Source organism: Notolepis coatsorum (assembly GCF_963971535.1).
Source record: "Notolepis coatsorum genome assembly, chromosome: 14".
Lineage (NCBI taxonomy): Eukaryota > Metazoa > Chordata > Actinopteri > Aulopiformes > Paralepididae > Notolepis > Notolepis coatsorum.
In genome coordinates this window covers 48,365,373-48,386,650 of record NC_140178.1, presented here as the reverse complement: position 1 = coordinate 48,386,650, position 21,278 = coordinate 48,365,373, and the positions used below count along the sequence as shown (strand labels likewise).

Here is a 21,278-nt window from a genome sequence, read left to right as displayed (position 1 = left end):
CCCTGGAATACACAAACATCATATAATGTGTACCACTCTTATGCCGATGACGCCCAAATCTACCTTCCCCTCAACCCCTCTGACACAGCTAACCTAGACTCCCTTAAAAACGGTCTCAGGGACATAAAAAGCTGGATGGCCCTCACCCTCAACTTCCTTCAGCTAAATGAAAATAAAACCGATCATTTTGTTTGCTGCCTCCCACTTTCACGCCCTAGCCTTCAATAAACCCTGATTTTCCCACACCCTAACTCACACACCCCCATGCAATTTTACCCTGCCCCCTCCCCCTATCTCTTCTTGTGCTCCTCTGTCCCCTGTGTGCTATACTGTACTTTGTGCTCCCCTATCCACGTGTTGGCCTACTGTTGTCTTAATCTCTGAATGTACTGTCTTGTCCTGCTGTGCCTTTTGTATTTTTGTATTTTATATTATGACATTGTATGCTCTGATTGTACAGCACTTTGGTTGGCTCTTGAGTTTTTAAACGTGCTTTATAAGTAAATGACTTGACTTGACTTAGTAGCACTGTTACAGCCAGTTAGAGCGACCGCGGAGCGATCCCTATGGACGCAACAAACAAGCTTTAGAGAACACCATAGGTAAGTCAGATCAAATGCTGTGGCTTTGGAATATTGTCCATCCAAATATCTAAACACCATCTCCGCAGCCACTGTTCTATGGGCTACTTATGGTCAAGTGTTGGAGAAAGCACTCTAAAACTGTAGTTAACCAAACAACTAACTACTTCACAGTGAAAGAAGTTGAAATGAATCTGAACTACTCTTAAGAAATGTAGTTTGAACTAACACTACTTTGAAAAAGTAGTCCCGCTAACTACATTCACATTACGCTGTAGAAAATGACTCATCACGATCTGACTCTGGAATGTCATATGTAGGTACATGGAGCAACAACTGAACTGATACAAAAGGAGGGAAAAGTGTTGGTGTGTTTGGCCAGTCCTCACTCGGGACATGCCTTGAGGCTGTGTTTTATAAGGAGACACCTTTTGAGGCGGAATCAAGAAAATTACAAATCTTAAATTTGAAATGAACTACCTAAACTACATGAGTACCAAACGTAATTAACCATTGAAAAACCTACTAAGATTTTGAATGTTAAACGACCACCCCTAGTACGGCAAAATGTCATGACTGTGTGCGTGCGTCTGTGTGTGTGTGTGTGTGTGTGTGTGTGTGTGTGTGTGTGTGTGTGAGAGAAAGAGGGAAGAAGGGAGGGAGGGAGAACTGTAAATCCCATTGACCATATCACATGGCGGCCATTTTGCTCTATGGCATGACATAAAAATGGCCACCATGTGAATACGGTCAATGAGGCCCAGGTCCTCTGTACCTGGCTCTATGGTGATGGCCATCCCTGGCTGGAGGGGCTGAGAGCGGGAGAGCTCCGGCGTGTCATGGACGTCCATACCCAGATAGTGACCCACGTGGTGGGGGCAGTACCGGCGCGCAGCCTGGGAGCACCAGAAATAAAACACTATGGTTATCATTAAGATACTGGGAACACAGATGTAACGTAGCACAGATTCAGGATTAGAAAGTTGTGTATACGATGCAAAAAAAAATTGGAAAATGGAACAACATTTAGTCAAATTTATGAAACGAGTAGTACTACTACACAGTTAGTTTAGCATGTAAAAAAAATAAAACATCATGGAACGTTTTGATTGATTGATTGAAAATGTTATAAAAAAATTGCAGAATAGGTACAATACAGTACGGCTCAATACACACAATTGTTAAGGGGATGCAAACCAGAGAAAGACTTTCGTCTAGTTTACATCAGGGTCCCCCATTTTCAATTCATCATAACATTTATGACATCTGTATACTGTTACATCCAGACATTTATGACATGCAAGATATACACATATACAGTAGTTTTTTTTTTTTTTTACAGACAGAGTTTCTAAAAGAGAGTATATACATTTGAGGTGGAAGAAACTGTACATTGGAGGGGGTTGGGTGTTTTTTTTGGACATTTACTGGGGCCAGTTTCGAATTGCAGCCTCCCGTAGGTGCTCTTTTAGAGCGGTTTTGAAGGTGGGTAGGGATTCACATTCTTTTACGGCTGTGGGTAGGGTGTTCCACATTCTTGTGGCATAATTGCAAAACGTTTTTAGTCCCTTGTTTGAGCCGAATCTGGGTTGAACATGATTTGTGGAACTGCCTCTGGTGTTGTCGTGGTCGTGGTATTCACTGACCTTTGGGAAGTATTTCGAGAGGTACATGGATACCTTAGTGGTGTAGTGTATCTTGTAGACCACCAGGCCCATTGCAAGTTCCTGTACTCTGTTGTCTATTCTAAGCCATCCTAGGTTGTCAAAATGGGCAGGGGTGAGGTGGGTTTTAGGAGTAAGGTAATTTGCCTCTAGGATGGAACCCAGGTATGTAATTTCATCTTTCCGTGTGACAATATTGTCACCCACTGTAACAGAGAAGCCGTTGGCCTTGCTGAGTTTGTTATTTGATCCAAAGAGAATGGACTCTGTTTTACCCAGGTGTAATGATAGTTTGTTATCAGCGAGCCAGGTGCAGATTCTGCAGAGTTCAGAGCTGAGGGCTTTTTCAACCTGCAACTTGTCCCTGTCAGAGACCAGCAGGGCTGAGTCGTCCGCGAACAGGAACAAGTTGCAGTCACAAGCTGATGACGTCATTTGCATAAATTAGGAACAGTAACGGTCCTAGTATGCTTCCTTGTGGAACACCACAGCTCACTGGGAGGGGGGGGGGGGTAGTGTACCGTTTACCTCCATCTGCTCTCTCCCCTCCAGGTAGGATTGCATCCAGCTCACTGATGAACTATCAAAACCAATTGCTTTTAGCTTTATCAGAATGGAGTGATTGACAGTGTCGAAAGCCTTTTGGAGGTCCAGCATGACCATGCCGCAGTATTTGGCTCTTGTTTGATGTGGTCGTTCAAATAGAGAAGGCATGCGTCAGTGGAGTGGGATGTTCTGAAGCCAGATTGGAATTCGTAGATGTTTTTTTCCACGAGGTACTTTTCGACCTGTTCGTAGAAATTATTTTCCATGACTTTCGAGATGGAGGTAAGAATAGAAACAGGGCGGTAGTTGCCTGGGTCTAATTTGCTGCCTTCTTTGTGCAGGGGGGTCTCGCACGTACCCATCTCAAACCCACCCCTTTTTATTTTTTTACATTTACATTTACATTTTGTCATTTAGCTGATGCTTTTATCCAAAGCGACTTACAAGTTCTGTACGACAAGTCAGCAGGAAGGGTACAACTCTTTCAGCTGAGTAACAATGATCAAACAGTGCTGAAACTTGGGTGCTGCAATATTGAGTGCATAAACATAAGACATATTAGTATAGTAGGAGGAGTGCATGGTAGTATAGGACAGTAAGACGTTTTCTTTAAAAAATTTCAGATATTGATTGAAGGGTGGGTCTGTAGTGGCTAGAAGATGTAGAGCGGAGGGGTCTTGAGGGTGTCCCTTAGGTCGAGGACCTTGAAGCCGATTCGTGCGGCAATGGGGAGCCAGTGCAGGTCCCTGAGAAGTGGGGGAACATGGGCTGATTTTGGTAGGTTGGAGATCAAACAGGCTGCCGCGTTCTGGATGAGTTGAAGAGGCTTGGTGGCGGTGGTCGGTAGACCAGCGAGCAATGCATTGCAGTAGTTGAGGCGAGACATGACAGTTGATTGGATGAGGAGTTGAGTGGCTTCTTTTGTCAGGAAGGGGCGAATCCTTCCGACATTGCTCAGGAGGAATCTGCAGGTCTTGGTTGGCGATGTGAGCTGATCACAGCTGATCATCAAGGACTACACCAAGGTTCTTGGCGGTCAGGGACGAGGCCATGGCTACATTTTCCACTGTGATGGAAAGGTTGGTCAGTGGGGAGGGTGTGGCCGGCAGGTGAAGCAATTCTGTTTAGCTTAGGTTCAGTTTGAGGTTTGATCGTCATCCAGGCAGAGATGTCGGACAGACAGGCAGAGATCCGCTCAGAGACATGGATATCTGAGGGAGGAAAGGAGATTAGGGTCTAGGAGGTCATTCTGTAAGAGATAATCAGTAAGTTGGTTGGATACAGCATGTTCATGTGATTTAGAAAGGAAGGAGAGAAGAGAGACAGGACGATAGTTGTTTGGCTTGTTTTAGGGAGGTGGGAATCAACCCTGAGTTGCGGGAGGAGTTGATGGTTGCCGTTAGGAATGGGAGGATGTCTGGTGCTATGGTCTGGAGGAGTGGGGAGGGTATTGGGTCCAGTTGGCATGTAGTGGGATGGTTCGAGGTGTTAAGGCCTCGGTGTCTGTAATGGGAGAGAAGGATGACAGGGTAAAGGATGAGGTTCTCGATTCAGCATTTGGAATCAGCTGCGGATGCTCTCCACTTTTTTCCTCGAAGAAAATCGCAGAGAGTCTTCGGCAGAGAGAGAGGAGGGGGTGGAGGGGGAGTGAGGAGGGAGGACATGGTGGCGTGCAGTTTGCGAAGGTTCTTAGCCGAGGCCTCTTTTTTTTTTTGGATCCACTTTTTCTCCCATTTTTTCTATATTTTTTCTCCCATCCCAATTTCGTATCATCCAATTCAACCCTCCCCTGTCACGGACGCTGTTTCTTGCCTCCCACAAGCCGGCTGCAATGTGGACTAAGTCATACATAGCACAAGTCCCCTCCGGTACTTGAGGTAACAGCAGTCGCATCTTTTCACCTGCGCAGCTCGATCTCTCAGTGGCGAGGAATAACGCGTGGGAGGCTCACGCTGCCCCCGACACTTCCTGATTCTACTGCGCAGGCGCACCAACCGACCTGTAGGAGTCGCTGTCCACAACGCCCGATCCCCACCCATCAGTTTCCCACCCCCTAATACGGCCAATGTGTATTAGTACGGACGACCAGCTAAACTGAAAGCAAATGTGGAGCGCTGGGCAGCCGAGGCCTCAATCTTATGGTGAAAGAAAGAAGCTTTGGCAGTAGTAATGGTTTGAGAAAGCTGACAAGTTCAAGTTTCTTTATTAGTTGTCATACAGAAGTACAGAATACTTTTATACAAAATGCTTCTTTCTGTTTCACTCCGGAGACTGTGGTAGGCAAAAATAGATAATAAAATAAGTATAGCAAGTATAAAATAGAAGTCAAGTACGTAGACAAAAATGTTCAGTATATACATATATACAATGCTCTATGTAGAGTAGAAGTAACTGAGTTACCATACAATATACTATACAGTGCAAAGTAGAAGTGGGATGAGGTACAATTTAGGTACAATATAATTTGTAGTGCAAATTCTTTACTGATAAATATAAAATGTGCTTAGGTGTACTAAAGTGGTTAAAGTGGGTGCTGCAGTGAGTTGTATGTTTAAAGTGAGTGTGTGCGTGTGGATGTGTGTGCTGTGAGTGCATTTGATGGTTGTTACATAGTGTTATTGTTCGTTGAGCATCCTGATGGCCTGGGGATAGAAGCTTCTTTTGAGTCTCTGTGCTTGCCATGAGACTCCTGTATCGCTTGCCTGACCGCAGCAGTTCAAAGAGGCAGTTGTTTGGGTGGCTCGAGTCTTTGATAATTCTCTTAGCCTTGCCCATGCACCGCTTGTTGTAAATGCCCTGGAGAGTGGGAAGCCCCCCTCCAATTGTGCGTTCGGCTGAGCGGGCCGCGTGAATATTAAAGGCAACCAACTTGTGTTCGGCTTTTCTCTGATTGGCCGCGACCCCCCGCCCCCACGCGCAGGCAAGCGGCAGTCGTCCCACGTCCCAAATGAAATCCAAGGAGCAAGCGAGCGGCAGCGCGGGCAACCAACTTGTGTACCAACCAACTTGTGTTCGCTGTTCCAACCAACTTGTGTTCAGCTGCGGTAGCAGTGGAGCGCTATGAAATGCGCTGAACTAGAAAGCGTAACGTTATTTTGTTTCGCGTTTTTAACAACCAACTACCAGATTCACTCGTACCAGATTCACTCGTGTATAAACAAAGCCCATACAGTTATGAAATGCGCTGAACTAGAAAGCGTAACGTTATTATGTTTCGCGTTTTTAACAACCAACTACCAGATTCACTCGTCACTGTACATCACTTCAGCTCCAGCAGCAGCAGCGCTCCGTTGTAGGAAGCCCTTCAATGACAGCGCTCTCATATTTTGCGAATGCATAAACTGTACATCACTTCAGCTCCAGCAGCAGCACCGTTGTAGAAGCCCTTCAATGACAGCGCTCTCATATTTTGCGAATGCATAAACTATATCTTAAATTATGGCTATGTGTCTAATATGGCTGTCGCTTATCAATGACTTCGCGACAGTCATATTAGACACATCGCCATAATTTAAGATATAGTTTATGCATTCGCAAATATGAGAGCTCTGTCATTGAAGTGGGTGGTGGCACTAACAGTAGCGATTTTTATTGTTTTGTCATGACCAAACATAATCCCAACATAGGAGGTGTACTATGTCAAATGTCGGTCATGTGGTGGAAGAGTTTAGTACAGTCACACAACAGAACACCAGTGTTTCTAGTAGATATGTTTATTAATATAAATAAACACCTCTGTCTGAACTGGTTCGACCAGCGCGTTGGTTCGACCAGCGCTTCTGCCGCGTCTCTCAGCGGAAAAGGGCGTGTGCTAGGGCGGTCACGTGGCCGTGTGGCCAATCAGAGAAACGCTACACAACGCTACACAACAACCACCAAACGCACATAGCACACACATCCACACGCACACACTCACTTTAAACAAACACACTGTAGCACCCACTCCACACACGTTATAGCACACACCCACTTTAAACAAACACACTGTAGCACCCACTCCCCACACTTTATATTTATTGATGAAGGATTGCACTACAACTCGTACACCTTACTGTAAATTGTACCTAAATTGTACCTCATCCCATTTCTGCTTTGCACTAGATAGTACTGTACATTAGTACACTGCATAGTATTGTATATTATATGGTAACTCAGAACATTGTACATATGTCTATACCGAACACTGTGACCTCATTTTCTTCTTCTAAATTACATGCTATACTATGTTATTTGATACTATCTTGTCTAGCACAGTCTCTGGAGCGTAACAGTAAGAAGCATTTTGTATGAAAGTATTCTGTACTTCTGTATGACAACTATTAAAGAAACTTGAACGAAAAGCTGAACACAAGTTGGTTGCCTTTAATATTCACGCGAGCGGGCCACTCTCTGTAGTCTGCTACGGTCTTGTGCGGTGCTATTCCAAAACCAGGAGGTGATATTGCCAGTCAGTATGCTCTCTATTGTGCATGAGTAGACGTTCTTGTTCAACAAGAGGTTGTGATAGGTGGTGATGTCAGCTGTGAGGCGTGACTTCCTTTTCTTGTCTGAGGAAGCGACAGTTGTGATTGGAGGATCAAAAAAGAGGGTGGGATTTGAGATAGGTCAATTGCGAAACACTTGTTTTCAACCCTACAATTATAAAAATATAACATTCTCCTGTTCTGCCTTTCATTTCTCATTCAACTCATTCAACACTATAACTTGATAAGGAATTAGTGTAAGCAATTACCTATAAAAACCTTTACGCAGTCATAGCAGGATAAACACAGCTGCAGCTAATATAACATTAATAATGGTTTATTTAAATATGTTAGTGAGCCAGCATTGACAATTCATAGTATTCTCATAACATGCTTTGCCAGATTACCGGCCACGGTTGTCATTTAATGATGCAATGATCACCTGCAATTTGATTTACAATCACCTGTTGTTTGCAATCAAATACTATGAATAGTCAATAGTATTGTATTGAATTGTATTGTATTGTAAATGCTCGTACACGAAAAATCAAGCAGACCATTGCAAAAAGAGTCCAGAATAATAAAGAACAGTTGGGGACATTATTATTGACATTTATAACAAAGAAAACGTCAAAATGAGTGAAAGTGACGTTAACAAAGGAAGGTTTTGAAGGTGTGCACATCATCAAGGGCCAGAACATTGCTTTCTAAAGACACTCTCCACGTCCTCCAAAGGCACTGAAGCAGTCCTCGCACATTATCATGAACTAATGTCACGCACCATAACGCCTTTGGAATTTCAATGTTACCACAAAATGTTAGGGCTTGTTTCACTGCGGTGGAGTAGCTTAGTCATAATTGTTACATTACAGTACCGTTCTTAACGGAGGGCTCGAGGAATGAGACGTCTAAAGCAGTCGGAGCAGAGCAGCATGCAGGCGTACCACGACCACGGTAGCCTACGCCTCAGAACTGAACACAGAATTAAAAATAGTAGCTTACATCACAGTAAGGGTTCATCAGAAAAGGTGCCGTGCATATCATCAACAATTTTCATGTTCATGTTGTGACTGCAACTTGTTCCTGTTCGCGGACGACTCAGCCCTGCTGGTCTCTAACAAGAACAAGTTACAGGTTGAAAAAACCCTCAGCTCGGAACTAGGCAAAATCTGCACCTGGCTCGCTGACAACAAACTATCATTACACCTGGGTAAAACAGAGTCCATTCTCTTCGGTTCAAATAACAAACTCAGCAAGGCAGACGGCTTCTCAGTTACAGTGGGTGACAATATTGTCACAAGGAAAGATGAAATTACATACCTAGTTTCCATCCTAGAGGCTAATCTTTTAACAAAATGGCATCCAATGTAATAATAATACCCTGAAGACTCTGGCAGGAGCACTCATTACATACTACTGTACGTACTACGACTATGCTTGCACCTCATGGTACCAAAGCACCTCAAAGGCGCTAAAAACTAAATTACAAACATCACAAAACAAACTGGTCAGACTACTGCTTGACCTTACTCCTAGAACCCACCTCACCCCTGCCCACTTTGACAACCTAGGATGGCTTAGAGTAGACGACAGAGTACAGCAACTTGCAATGGGCCTGGTCTACAAGATACACTACACGACTAAGGTACCCATGTACATGTCAAAATACTTCCCAAAGGTCAGTGAATACCACGACCACAACACCAGAGGGAGCTCCACAAATCATGTTAAACCCAGATTCGACTCAAACAAAGGGACTAAACACGTTTCGCAATTATGCCACATCAATGTGGAACGCCCTACCCACAGCTGTAAAGGAATGTGAACCACCTACGGGAGACTCGAAACTGGCCCCTGTAAATGTCCTAACCCAACCCCCTCCAATGTACAGTAAATGTCCTAACCAAATAATACACGAGACCCTCTTCTTGGGACCAAGTAAGGTTTCGTCGATAATCCAATGTACAGTTACCCCCCCCCCCCATCACCCAGCCTACCCCCCCCCCCCCCCACCCACCCAACCACTCCAAGATAACAATAAATAAATAAATCACACCCATCTGTACTTTTACTACGTTCAGACTGCAGGTGAAAGTGGCCCAAATCAGATCTTCATATGTGGTCCTAAATCAGATACAGGTCTGATTTTTTGCAATGCAACCTCTGAACAGTCATGTCTGAATTCATGCGACTTTTACGTCGCATCACTAATGAATTAGCTGGCCTCCACTGCACAACTTATGAATTAAACCATGAACCGTGACTTCAGTGTCCTCCATGTTTACGTCCAACTTTGTTATTGTTTGTTTGCGCATTTTAGGAGGGTGACCAGTTCACAGTGGTGTCTGATATTGTCTCCATTTAAAATAGAATGTGAACAGCCAAATAAAACAATCTGAGTAACAAATCAGAATTGAGCACTAAGGCTTGTAGTGTGAATGTAGCCTAGTGACAGGAGGGTGAACCCAGAGGGACAAACTCAGAGGTCACGGTGTGGCTTAGGAGCAGTTGTTTGGTAAACCTGAAGGTTCCCGGTTCGATTCCAGCCCCTCCCGACTTCATGTCCAAGTGTCCATGAGCAAGGCACTGAACCCCTAACTACTCACAACAAGCTGGTTGTCACCTTGCATGGCTGCCATCGCTGTCGGCATGTGTGTGTGTATGTGTGCATGTGCAAAATGCTCTGCGCAAACACACGCATTCTTGATTATTTCCATTGGTGTGTTGGAATCTATGTTCAGAGCAAGTAGCAAAAAATAGTTCAAAGTATATCTGCTTAGAAAATGGAAATGTCTAATTCAATTATTTTTTATTTCTCCACGTGGTAAATACACAGGTCACAACATGTTTACAGGAACGTTTTGGAGTTGTATTTTGATTGTATTTGGAGTGTATTTCGTGACTGTTGGGAACTAGGCTAAATGTGTAACCTACTTCCAGTGAATGACGCTAAGCTAGGCTAACGGTGCGGCTGTTCCCTAAGCCTAATGCATGTACAGAGACGAGAAAGGTATGTATCTTCTTGTCTAACTCCAGGGTAGATGGCAAATAAGCTAATTTCCCAAAATGTTGGAGTGTTCCTTTAAGTCCTTGTGTTGTGTTAATAATGAATGATAGATGAACAAAGATGAACAAATAGTGATAGGGATTGCAATAGGGATTGCCTTTTTGTCCACCTACATTATTTCATTGAGTTCATTGTAAATAACACAACACAAGGACACACAACACATGGAGGACATATTCAAACTCATGAACTCTCGATAACCGTCAAACTAAATGACTGTGCACAAAACAGTTTACAGCTCTGGCATTTGTGTGAGAATAAGCTCAAAATACATCAGCGTTGTTTTTCGGAGGAGCGCCCCCTTTAAAAACGGGTCTTCCCCAATTTTCTATCGAGTAAAACGAGTGAACTTGGCATCGTTCTCCTCTTTTTAGACGAGATCGTTATTCTTTGTCTTGGTGAAGGATTGGCTTGTCGGTCTGCTATGCATTTTAAACAAACAGCTTCCTGACCACTACAAATCATCCTTTGTTCTACTACTAACATTCACTTCTGTTTCCAAACTCCTCCAAAAGGAGGCTTATGATTTTAGGAAACCAGATGAAGAAGCGTACATTAGCTTTGGGTTTGGCTCACTCATCTCGTCTCCCTGAGGGGAACTGCTGCAGGAAAGGAGTGCCTCTATTATAGGTAGTTACACTGGCATATTGTGCTTTATGAAGGGTGTAATTAGGTCACTATTTCATCGTTTAAATTGGCCAGAGGAGGTTACGGTCATTTCCTGACCATAGCCTGTTGGGTAAAAGGTAAAAATAAGAACAAGATGTATACCCAAGACGTTCCTAGATTCCATGCCCAGCTAAGACGTTGTCAGATTTGATAGCACCCTGGCTTACTGTTTATGTGGCTGCTTCTTCTTTGATATACATTACTCAAATGTAAGCAAAGACAGTATGTTTGGTTAAGAGCACGGAAATAATAAATTTCTTTGGGAAAAATTGAAACACTCAATTTAGAAGGAAAGACAATTTTATCCTGGCCTTTTATGCTCCATTTGAGTCTTTGTGGTAAAGCTTCCTTTTGCCATAAATAAGTACCGTTTAGAAGGTAATAATAGAGATGAATTAGTGATTAATTGATTTGGCACAAAGTATACTATAAAACCATTAGCATTTACTATGGTCTTTAATCCATACACTATTTAACCAATTAACCACACAAATGAATCCATACACTATTTAACCACACTAATGAACCCATACACTCTAACCACACTAATGAATCCATACACTATTGAATCCATACACTATGTAACCACACTAATGAATCCATACACTATTTAACCACACTAATTAAATGGTAAATGGCTGCATTTATATAGCGCTTTTATCCAAAGTGCTTTACAATTTGTTCCTCACATTTTACCCATTCACTCACACATTGACACACCAACGGCGGAGGCAACCATGCAAGGTGCCAACCTGCTCATCAGGAGCAATTAGGGGTAAAGTGTCTTGCTCAAGGACACTTCGACACGCTGCCCGGGAGGAGCAGGAATCGAACTGGTCTACCTCCTGAGCCACTGTCGCCCCCCAATTAATTAATCCATACACTAATTAACCACACAAATTAATCCATACACTATAACCACACGAATTAATCCATACACTATTTAATCACACGAATTAATCCATACACTATTCAACCACACTAATATAATGCATACACTATTCAACCACACTAATGAATCCATACACTATTCAACCACACTAATATAATACATACACTATTCAACCACACTAATGTAATGCATACACTATTCAACCACACTAAGTTATCCATACACTATTTAACCACACTAATGTAATTCACATAGCGGGCACAGCAACATTTCCCTTCATCTACCAGACAATACTTTTCAATTACATGTGACTTGACTTACATAATCAAACACCTTTTAAAAGGGGATATATTATGAATCTTTAAAAATATTTTGTAAGACTTCCTTGAAATCTTGAAAACAAGTCTAAATCTAATTTGAATTATTTATTTTTCAGCACCTCTTTCTTCCCTTGTATTGGCCATAATAATCTTTATGAATTATTTCCTTCCCTGTCTGGCTATCACACACCCAAGAGTAAAGAACGTTTACAAACTGGGAAGTACATTAGGTAAGCAATATTCCTGGCTCCAAAAAGCACAGCTAATTGATGAATGAAAGCTAATTCACTGCTTGTTTCCCCCTTGTTACATCACAATAAGCAATAATTCCGAACAGTTTGTTTAAGCCTGTTAATCTGAAGACTTGGCCAAATGGCAAGAAGGACCTACGTGGCAAGGGGAGCTATGTCATTATTCCCCAGCTCCTAAATAACATTTCAGACAGCCAAAACCCATGTTTCATACTATGTCTCGTTTAAGGGGTGTTGCAATAGTGTGGTCAAAAGGTGTATGGATTGGGCGCTCCAGTAGCACACCACATAGCGCGCTGAGTCGTGAAGCGGTCGTCCCGGGTTCGTTTCCCAGTCCCGGCGACCATTTTGCTCCCCTTTGCATACAGGACAAACAGGTCCACTGACGACGCGGTCTCCCAGGTACTGCACAGCACCCTCTCTCACCTTGACCGCCAGAAGGGGGGCTATGTGAGACTGTTGTTCATTGACTACAGCTCAGCGTTCAACACCATAGTCCCCACCAGACTGGTGGACAAGCTGATCGAGCTGGGTCTGAGCTCCGCTCTGAGCGCCTGGGTACTGGACTTTGAGTGAAAGACCCCAGGCGGTCAGGGTGGGGGGTCAGACCTCCAACACCATCACCCTGAGCATCGGGTCCCCCCAGGGCTGTGTTCTGAGCCCCCTGCTGTACTCACTCTACACACACGACTGTGTGGCCAAGTTCAGCTCCAACTCCATAGTGAAGTTTGCAGACGACACAGTGGTGGTGGGGCTGATCTCGGACAACGACGAGAAGGCCTACCGGGAGGAGGTTGAGGTACTGGAACGCTGGTGCCAGGACAACAGCCTGCTCCTGAACATTGGTAAAACCAAGGAGCTGATCGTGGATTATAGGAGAGGACAGCAGGAGACACACACACCACTGAGGATAAACGGGGCTACCGTGGACAGGGTGAGCAGCTTTAAGTACCTGGGGGTCCACATCTCAGAGGATCTGACATGGTCAACACACATAGACACAGTCGTAAAAAAGGCAAAGCAGCGCCTCTACCACCTGAGACAGTTAAGGAAGTTCAGAGTATCTGGGAAGATACTCCAGTCCTTCTACTCCGGAGCTGTAGAGAGCATCTTGACTGGAAACATCACTGCCTGGTATGGTAACAGCACGGCACAGGACAAGAAGGCCCTACAGAGAGTGGTGCGCTCAGCCGAGCGTACCACGGGTATTGCACTACCTCCTGCAGGTTCTATACAACAAGAGGTGCAAATCCAGAGCCTGCAGAATAATGAAAGACCCTCACCACCCCAATAACAGCCTGTTCCAGCTGCTGAGGTCAGGCAGACGCCTGCGAACCCCAGCTACTAGGACAGAGAGGCTTCGGCTCAGCTTCTTCCCCCAGGCCATCAGAGCCTTGAACACTGAACACTGAGTGCCACAGAACACTGAACTCTCCACACACAAGCGCACATGAGCACACACACGACACGCACGCTGTACACGCTCGCACACTAGCAGCCACTTTAACATGAGCAAGCACACACTCATGATGCACACGCCCACACTTATGGCCACAAAGGAAGGGTCACTTTAAAAATAGTATAGCAACAGTAACAGTGTATTGCACTACCAAGGGACCTAGCATGTCCTCCATGCTCTGTAAATAACTATGTACAAATACCGAGATGCCCCACTATGTTACCTGTTTATTGCACAATGTTGTTTTATTGGATTCTATTATATGTTGTACCACTGTATTGCACATCGTTGCGGGCAAGACCACCCGCATTTCATTGTATACTTGTATGCCGTGACAAATAAAACTCTTGACTTGACTTGACATTTGCCGCATGTCTTCCCTACCTCTCCTCCCGTTCTCCCTCTCTCCCTCTATCGGTCCTGCGTGGCCAGAAAAAGCTGAAAATGCTATAAATAAAAGTAAAAAAATTAAAAAGTGTATGGATTGAAGGGGTTATACCACCATGCAGCTAACAGAGCATCAACAAATCCATCTTTATCATCATCATCATCCTCTTCTAAAAAGTACAGATTTATGTAAAAAGACTAAAATAGAGGGTTAAAGGTCAAGATGATGTTTTATGGTTTGTTCTAAACTGAGGACAAAAGTGTAGTACATTTCAGCCTCACTCATGGTATTGTTTTTGTACCCTTTAATATAAGGCCGGCCAGAGTGGAGCCCGCTGGCAAATATTGGCCCTCAATGGCATTATTTATAACCCTCCAAAGGGTTCCAGTGAGTGATAGGATATTCCATTAGGTCTACAATGATGCAATTTAATTATATTTGAGGAATGATCTTGAAGTAACATTTTCAACATCCAGTCACAACAGAATCCCTTCATTTTGTACCTTAATAAATCCTTAAAATAACCTTATTATTAAATAGGAATTAAGGTAAATTAAGTAGGAAATTGAATAGAAATGTAGAAGTAGAATCGTGTATGGACTAAGTACTGAATTTACCCTTAAAAACCAATTACAACCCCTTAACTTACCATGACATTACTGATTAAGGTGTTTAACCCCTGATTGAAATTAAGCTATGTTTAAGGGGTCTGCAATATTTATTTTCAAGGGGTATGTGCATAGATTAAGACATTCTTAAGCATTTCTAAGTGATTTTGAGGGCATTTTAAGAGATGATTGTCCCCTAGCGAGTCCTGGGGCGAAATCCACAAAGAATGGCTTGCACGGTGCTAATTGCACCCGTACTTACAATTCATTATGAATTGAAAATGGGGGACCCTGATGTAAACAAGACGAAAGTCTTTCTCTGGTCTGCATCCCCTTAACAATTGTGTGTATTGAGCCGTACTGTATTGTACCCATTCTTCAATCTGTCAATCCGCGGTGATTGATTGATTGAAAATCTTATTAACAGATTGCAGAATGGGTACAAATTGTAAGTAAGGGTGCAATTAGCACCGTGCAATCCATTCTTTGTGGATGGTCTTTGGCTCATGGCCCACACCATGTTTTGGACCTTCGCCCTCCATGTAAAACATGTAGGCACCTACCTGATAGGAGGCACACCAACACTTATTGTCTGAGAGTTGTATGTTGAGTTTTTTTTTTGTGGAGGACATCTTCAGTTTTGCAGGATTTTTGGAGAAAGCATGGCACTTGAGACAAAACACACTATATCCTATATAATTGTATATGAATTCCTCTTGTTTCTTTGTTTACATACATTGCTTACAGCTTGTGTTATATTATGTTTTATTGTATTTTCATTTTCTTGTGGCCATCTTGGTCTATATGTCATAATATGTCAAGTAATTTGTCAAGTATACTATTATATACTTATTGTTTATGTGTCTTGTAAGCCCATATGGGCTGGGCATACACCTGTATGTAAGACACGAAAATAAAAAACATCAAATCAATGTACCAGGCCTCCTACCAAGGGCCAGTAGGGACAGGCCTAATATCCATCCCCCACACACATATCCACTCTTTATCCTACTCTCTATGTAAACTCTGTTTTCTAAATGCTGCTATTAAGTTTTATTATTATGACCTTACCATTGTCATTATTATTATTATTATTATTATTATTATTATTATTATTATTGTTATCATCATCATCATCCTCATCCTGTCCCAACCCTAACTAGATTCTTTTAGCATAAAAAAAGCTTTGCCAAAGAGTCTGGTGAGTCTCTTTGATGTAGCTGACAGAAGGGATCCAGCTGGCTTTAATCTGACTCTGACTATAGCATCGTTTTTTTATTAGAGCAATCGCATACAAGATCTCTGTCCACCCTCCGCTTAGCAAGTTAAAATTAATACTGCTAGTGATATATCTGCAAACCAATCAATCACTACGCTCCCAATTTTGAGAGCATACCTTCCATCTTCTTCGACCCCACCCTCTCATTGCTGCCCCAGTGTAAAGCACACCACCAAAACAGCCTTTTAGCACCTCAGGAACACGGCCCCTCTCCGACCCTCCCTATCGCTCTCCGCCGCTGAAACACTGCACTCCTTTCATTCAGGCTCCATTATTGCAACAGCATCCTATATGACTCATCAAACAACATCCTCAATAAGCTCCAATATGTCAAACTCTGCTGCCCGCATGCTCACCTCCACCCGCCGCTCTGACCACATCACCCCTGTCATCCACGACCTCCAAATCAAATGCAGAATACACTTCATGATACTTCTCATCACCTTCAACAACCTGCCCCCCCCCCCCCCCCCCCCCCCCCACAACCTCTCTGACCTCCACCGCCGCACCTCTACCTGTCGCCTCAGGTCTGCGGACGCCAAACTTTTACTTCCCATCAGGACCAGGCTCCGGACCTGGCAACAGGTCTTTTGCTGCAGGTGCAGCTGCACCCCCCCTCTGGTATTCCCTCCCCAGCCACATCCACAATGTCCTTTAAAAAAGCCTCAAAACCCACATTTTCACTCTTGCTTTTGACCCAGTTGTTTTGTTTCATTTTGTTTGTTGTGCCGTTTTTAACCCATACTGTAAAGCGTCTTTGAGCACTGTGAAGAGTGCTATATAAATAGAATGCATTATTATTATTATTATTATTATTATTATTATTATTATTATTATTATTAGACCAACATGCTACAGCTTACAGCTCTGGTGTAGCTCATTAGTCTTTTCTCAAACGTTTGCTCTCTGGGACCAGCAAACTATTGCCTTTTTTACGGGCAAGCAATAATGGGTAACCCTTCAGCGACCACTTTAAATAAAACCAATACAAGAAAACAGCCTTTCCAGCTGTCAGCGGTACCTCCGGCTTGGTCAGTCGTCCCTACTAACACAATTGGTAGTGTTAGCGGGTGGGAAGCCGGTGGGGTATGTATCCTGGTCGTTGTAAACAGCGACTCCTACTGGTCGGTCAGGGCGCCTGCTCAGCAGGGAAGGGAGCTGGGGGAGGTAGTGTGATCCTCTTACGCGTTACACTCCCCCAGTGAGAGTCCTCGCTGTCAGGTGAAAAGAAGCGGCTGGCTGACTCCACATGTATCGGAGGAGACATGTGATAGTCTTCAACCCTCCCTAGGCCGGCAAGTGGGGGGGAAATGCGCGCAACGACCAGGAAGGGAATTGGCATAACGACTAAATTGCGATGGGAGAAAAATACGGAAAAAAGGGGGAGAAAAAATAGATAAAATAAATAAGTAAACAGCCTTTTCCTGCACGGGTCCCTGAACCAAAACTTGAGCAACACTGAGCAGGGAAGATGACTTCTTTTTCACTGAGCCACTGTAGCTTTTTTCATGGCAGATAACAGTTCTTATCAGTATTATGACTCTGCATGTTTCAAAACAATAACTTAGTGTTCCGAGCTGCTTCCTGGAAAGGCTTTCCATAAGAATGTCACTGTGTGTAGTTCATAGAGATGATCCCCATTCCCTATCCAGTGGACACCCCCCACACACCTCCGTGGTCCATTGTACACTGTACCTTTAGTGCGTCAGCATCGCTGGTGCTGGCCTTGATAATACCCAGCTGTCTGAGATGCCGTGTCACCAGAGCCAGCATGGTGGTGTAGATGTGATCCAGACTGACCCCTGGGGAACACAGAGACAGACAGGACCGCTGGATCTCCAGAACCGCCTCGTACAGCTCAGCCTGGGCCAGGCTGAATCTGGGGGAGCGGGGTGGAAAGAGACACAACAGGAAGGAAATAGAGGTTTGTTTGTATGTTTCTCTTGTAATGTGAGTAAAGTGGACCTTTCAATGGGAGACTAACCAACACGTTCCTACTTCCTCCAATGAGTCATGTGAACTATACAAGGCACAGCATTGGTGGCAGTGTTAATGATGGCGCCCACTCAGGAGACAGGAAATGGTCCATTTTGATTCCATTGACGCAGCTTTTAATGAGACATCTTCCTTTATTCAAATTCCGCGCCATTTTAGATGGCATATTTTTTTACAATTTCCATGAACAATAAGAAGGTCAAATTTGAAGGTCAGCACCCTGTTTTGGGTAGCTACAACTCTTACTTACATAATCAGGAAATTTGCTATTTGGGTTATTATTCCTTCGAAAGAATGTGGCGAGACCCAAATGGCATCCAAGTTTGACATTAATGACCCAAAGATCAACAAATTTCCATAACTTCTTGTAAAATGTTCCTTCATTTTCCCAGACCTGAATTCTTTTTTTTCCGATTCTATGACTCTCCGGGTTTTCCATGATTGTATAAAGTCTATATGAAGTGTGTAAAACATGTCCATTTTATTAGGAGAGTATACTATAACCTCACGTTGGGTCACGCGTGCTGCATACACATGATGTACGTGTATACGTGCAATTGTGTTGTGAGTCAATGGTGGGTTCGCTAACCACACACTCCACAACTGCACGCCATTCTGAGCACCTATAAAAACGCTGGTGCATGAAGGACAGGTCCTACTTACTTCCCATTCACCGGCCAGGTGCGTGTGACGTCACTGACATAACCAAAGTATTCACAGCCACCGTCGAGCAGTACCATCTCACCGGCCTGACAGGAAGACGGCAAGGAAAAGATACAAGAGTCTAAGGTTTTCATTCACGGGGCAAAAAAGTGCAAGATATTCTACCACAGAGAATCCTCAGAACTTCCGATAGAGGGTAGGATTCTAAAACTATAAATAACCTAGTAGAATGAACTACTAGAATAATAAATAACCTGGTAGAATGAACTACTACAGTATAATTATAAATAACCTAGTAGAATGAACTACTAGAATAATACATAGCCTAGTAGAATTAACAACTAGAATTATAAATAACCTAATAGCATTAACTACTAGAATTATAAATAACCTAGTAGAATGAACTACTACAGACAGTAGAATTATAAATAACCTAGTAGAATGAACTTCTAGAATCATAAAAAGCCTAGTAGAATTATCAACTAGAATTATAAATAACCTAGTAGAATGAGCTACTAGAATAATACATAGCCTAGTAGAATTAACTACTAGAATTATAAATAACCTAGTAGAATGAAGTACTACAGTAGAATTATAAATAACCTAGTAGAGGGCGGCTAGGTGGTGTAGTGGGCAAGGCACTCGCCACCAACGCAGGAGACGCTGCCGGGTTCGAGCCCAGCTCTCGGCGTTGCTACCAGCTTGGCTGGTCGTTCATACTAACACAATTGGCAGTGTTAGGGGTGGGAAAGCTGGTGGGTGGGTCCGGGTCGTTGTAAACAGCGACTCCTACAGTTCGGTCGGGGCGCCTGCTCAGCGAGGAAAGGATCTAAGGGGGGTAGTGTGATCCTTCCACACGTTACACCCTCTCAGTGAGAGTCCGCGCTGCCAGGTGGAAAGAAGCGGTTGATGTGTTCGGAGGAAACATGTGATAGCCTCCACTCTCCCAGACCGACTGTAGGGGGTAGGTGCGCAGCGACCAGGAAGGGGATTGGGAATTGGCATAACGACTAACATTGGGATGGGAGAAAAACTGAGGAAAAAGGAGGGGGGAAAAGATTTAAAAAAAAAATAACCTAGTAGAATGAACTTCTAGAATCATAAAAAGCCTAGTAGAATTATCAACTAGAATTATAAATAACCTAGTAGAATGAGTTACTAAAATTATAAATAACCTAATAGCATTAACTACTAGAATTACAAATAAGATAGTAGAATTAACTACTAGAATTAGGGATGCTCGATATTGGCTTTTTTACTGATACCGATATTCCGATATTGTCCAACTCTTAATTTCCGATACCGATATCAACCGATACCGATATATGCAGGGTTTCCCCCCCAAAAAAACTGAATAATTTCAGGTAACTAATAATTTCACTGGATGCAATATTGTTATTGTTTTTTCTTTTTCTTTTTACCGATACCGATATTTTCCGATATCACATTTTACTGCCGATATCGGCCGATAATATCGGCCATCCCTAACTAGAATCATAAATAACCTAGTAGAATTAACTACTAGAATTATAAATAACCTAGTAGAATGAAGTACTACAGTAGAATTATAAATAACCTAGTAGAATGAACGAAGGTTATCCTATAACCCTAGTTATAGGCGAGCGCTCTGCTCATATTGGAACATTCCCCATCACTTATTGTGAACTTGAAAACGTTCTGCCACAGTGCACCTACACCTGTCCGGCCACGCCCACATCCACCCATGTATATAAGCGAGGGGTGTGACCGTACTTCCGCTCTTCCCTAGTCTTGACCGTTAAAACGGAAGACCAATAGGGGTCCTCAGTGAGTGAGAGCAGAGCACTCGCCATTACTCATATAACTAGGGTTATAGGATAACCTTTGTTATATAGTGTAATGGCTTACGCTCTGCTCATATTGGAACACAAGAGCGGAGCAGAGCGGAGAGCCCGACCCGCTGAGGTCCCCTACAACCATCAGAACACGGGAGAGGATCCGGGCCCCCCCACCCCGCCTAGTGAGGGGAGGGGGGGGGAACAGGACACTGACTGTGAGAAAGAGGGGACAGCACCCAACAAACGCACAGGGTGAGCAGACCGCGGGACAGAAGGGCCCGCGACTACCCGCACGTGAACCCTGCACGCTACCAAGGAATGTACCTGAAAACAAAAGCCTGTGTTATTGCTTCCACACCTCGTGGGGTCGGGGTGCTGCCCGCAAGGTATTCCGAGGGGTTGGGATTTAAAAGAAAACGACCCCACAGGCGAAGCCGTAGCAGCGGGGCGCGAAGGGGGTCCCCCCGGAAAAGCTCAGGGCCCTTTGGGTTCATCAGAACGTATCTGCACTGGCGGGCACTGGGTTGAACTGATCCGGTCCGGCGTGACCAGGATGAGTCCTGTGCCCTTTCACGCTGCCGCACCTCTCCAAAGGAGAGGGGGATAGGTACACGTT

The 21,278-nt window shown here is 43.8% G+C and overlaps 1 protein-coding gene across 1 annotated transcript in view; it reads right to left on the bottom strand.

Annotated features, from left to right (window-relative positions):
* The window catches only part of xpnpep3 (X-prolyl aminopeptidase 3, mitochondrial), a 73,904-nt gene that overhangs the window by 3,561 nt on the left and 49,065 nt on the right, over positions 1-21,278 (bottom strand). The window contains exons 8-10 of the mRNA XM_084329986.1: positions 18,846-18,931; positions 17,883-18,066; positions 1,357-1,477 (exon numbers count right to left, since the gene is read on the bottom strand). Coding sequence (XP_084186112.1) covers positions 1,357-1,477; positions 17,883-18,066; positions 18,846-18,931 — 391 coding nt within the window. The remainder of the gene's footprint in view (positions 1-1,356; positions 1,478-17,882; positions 18,067-18,845; positions 18,932-21,278) is intronic.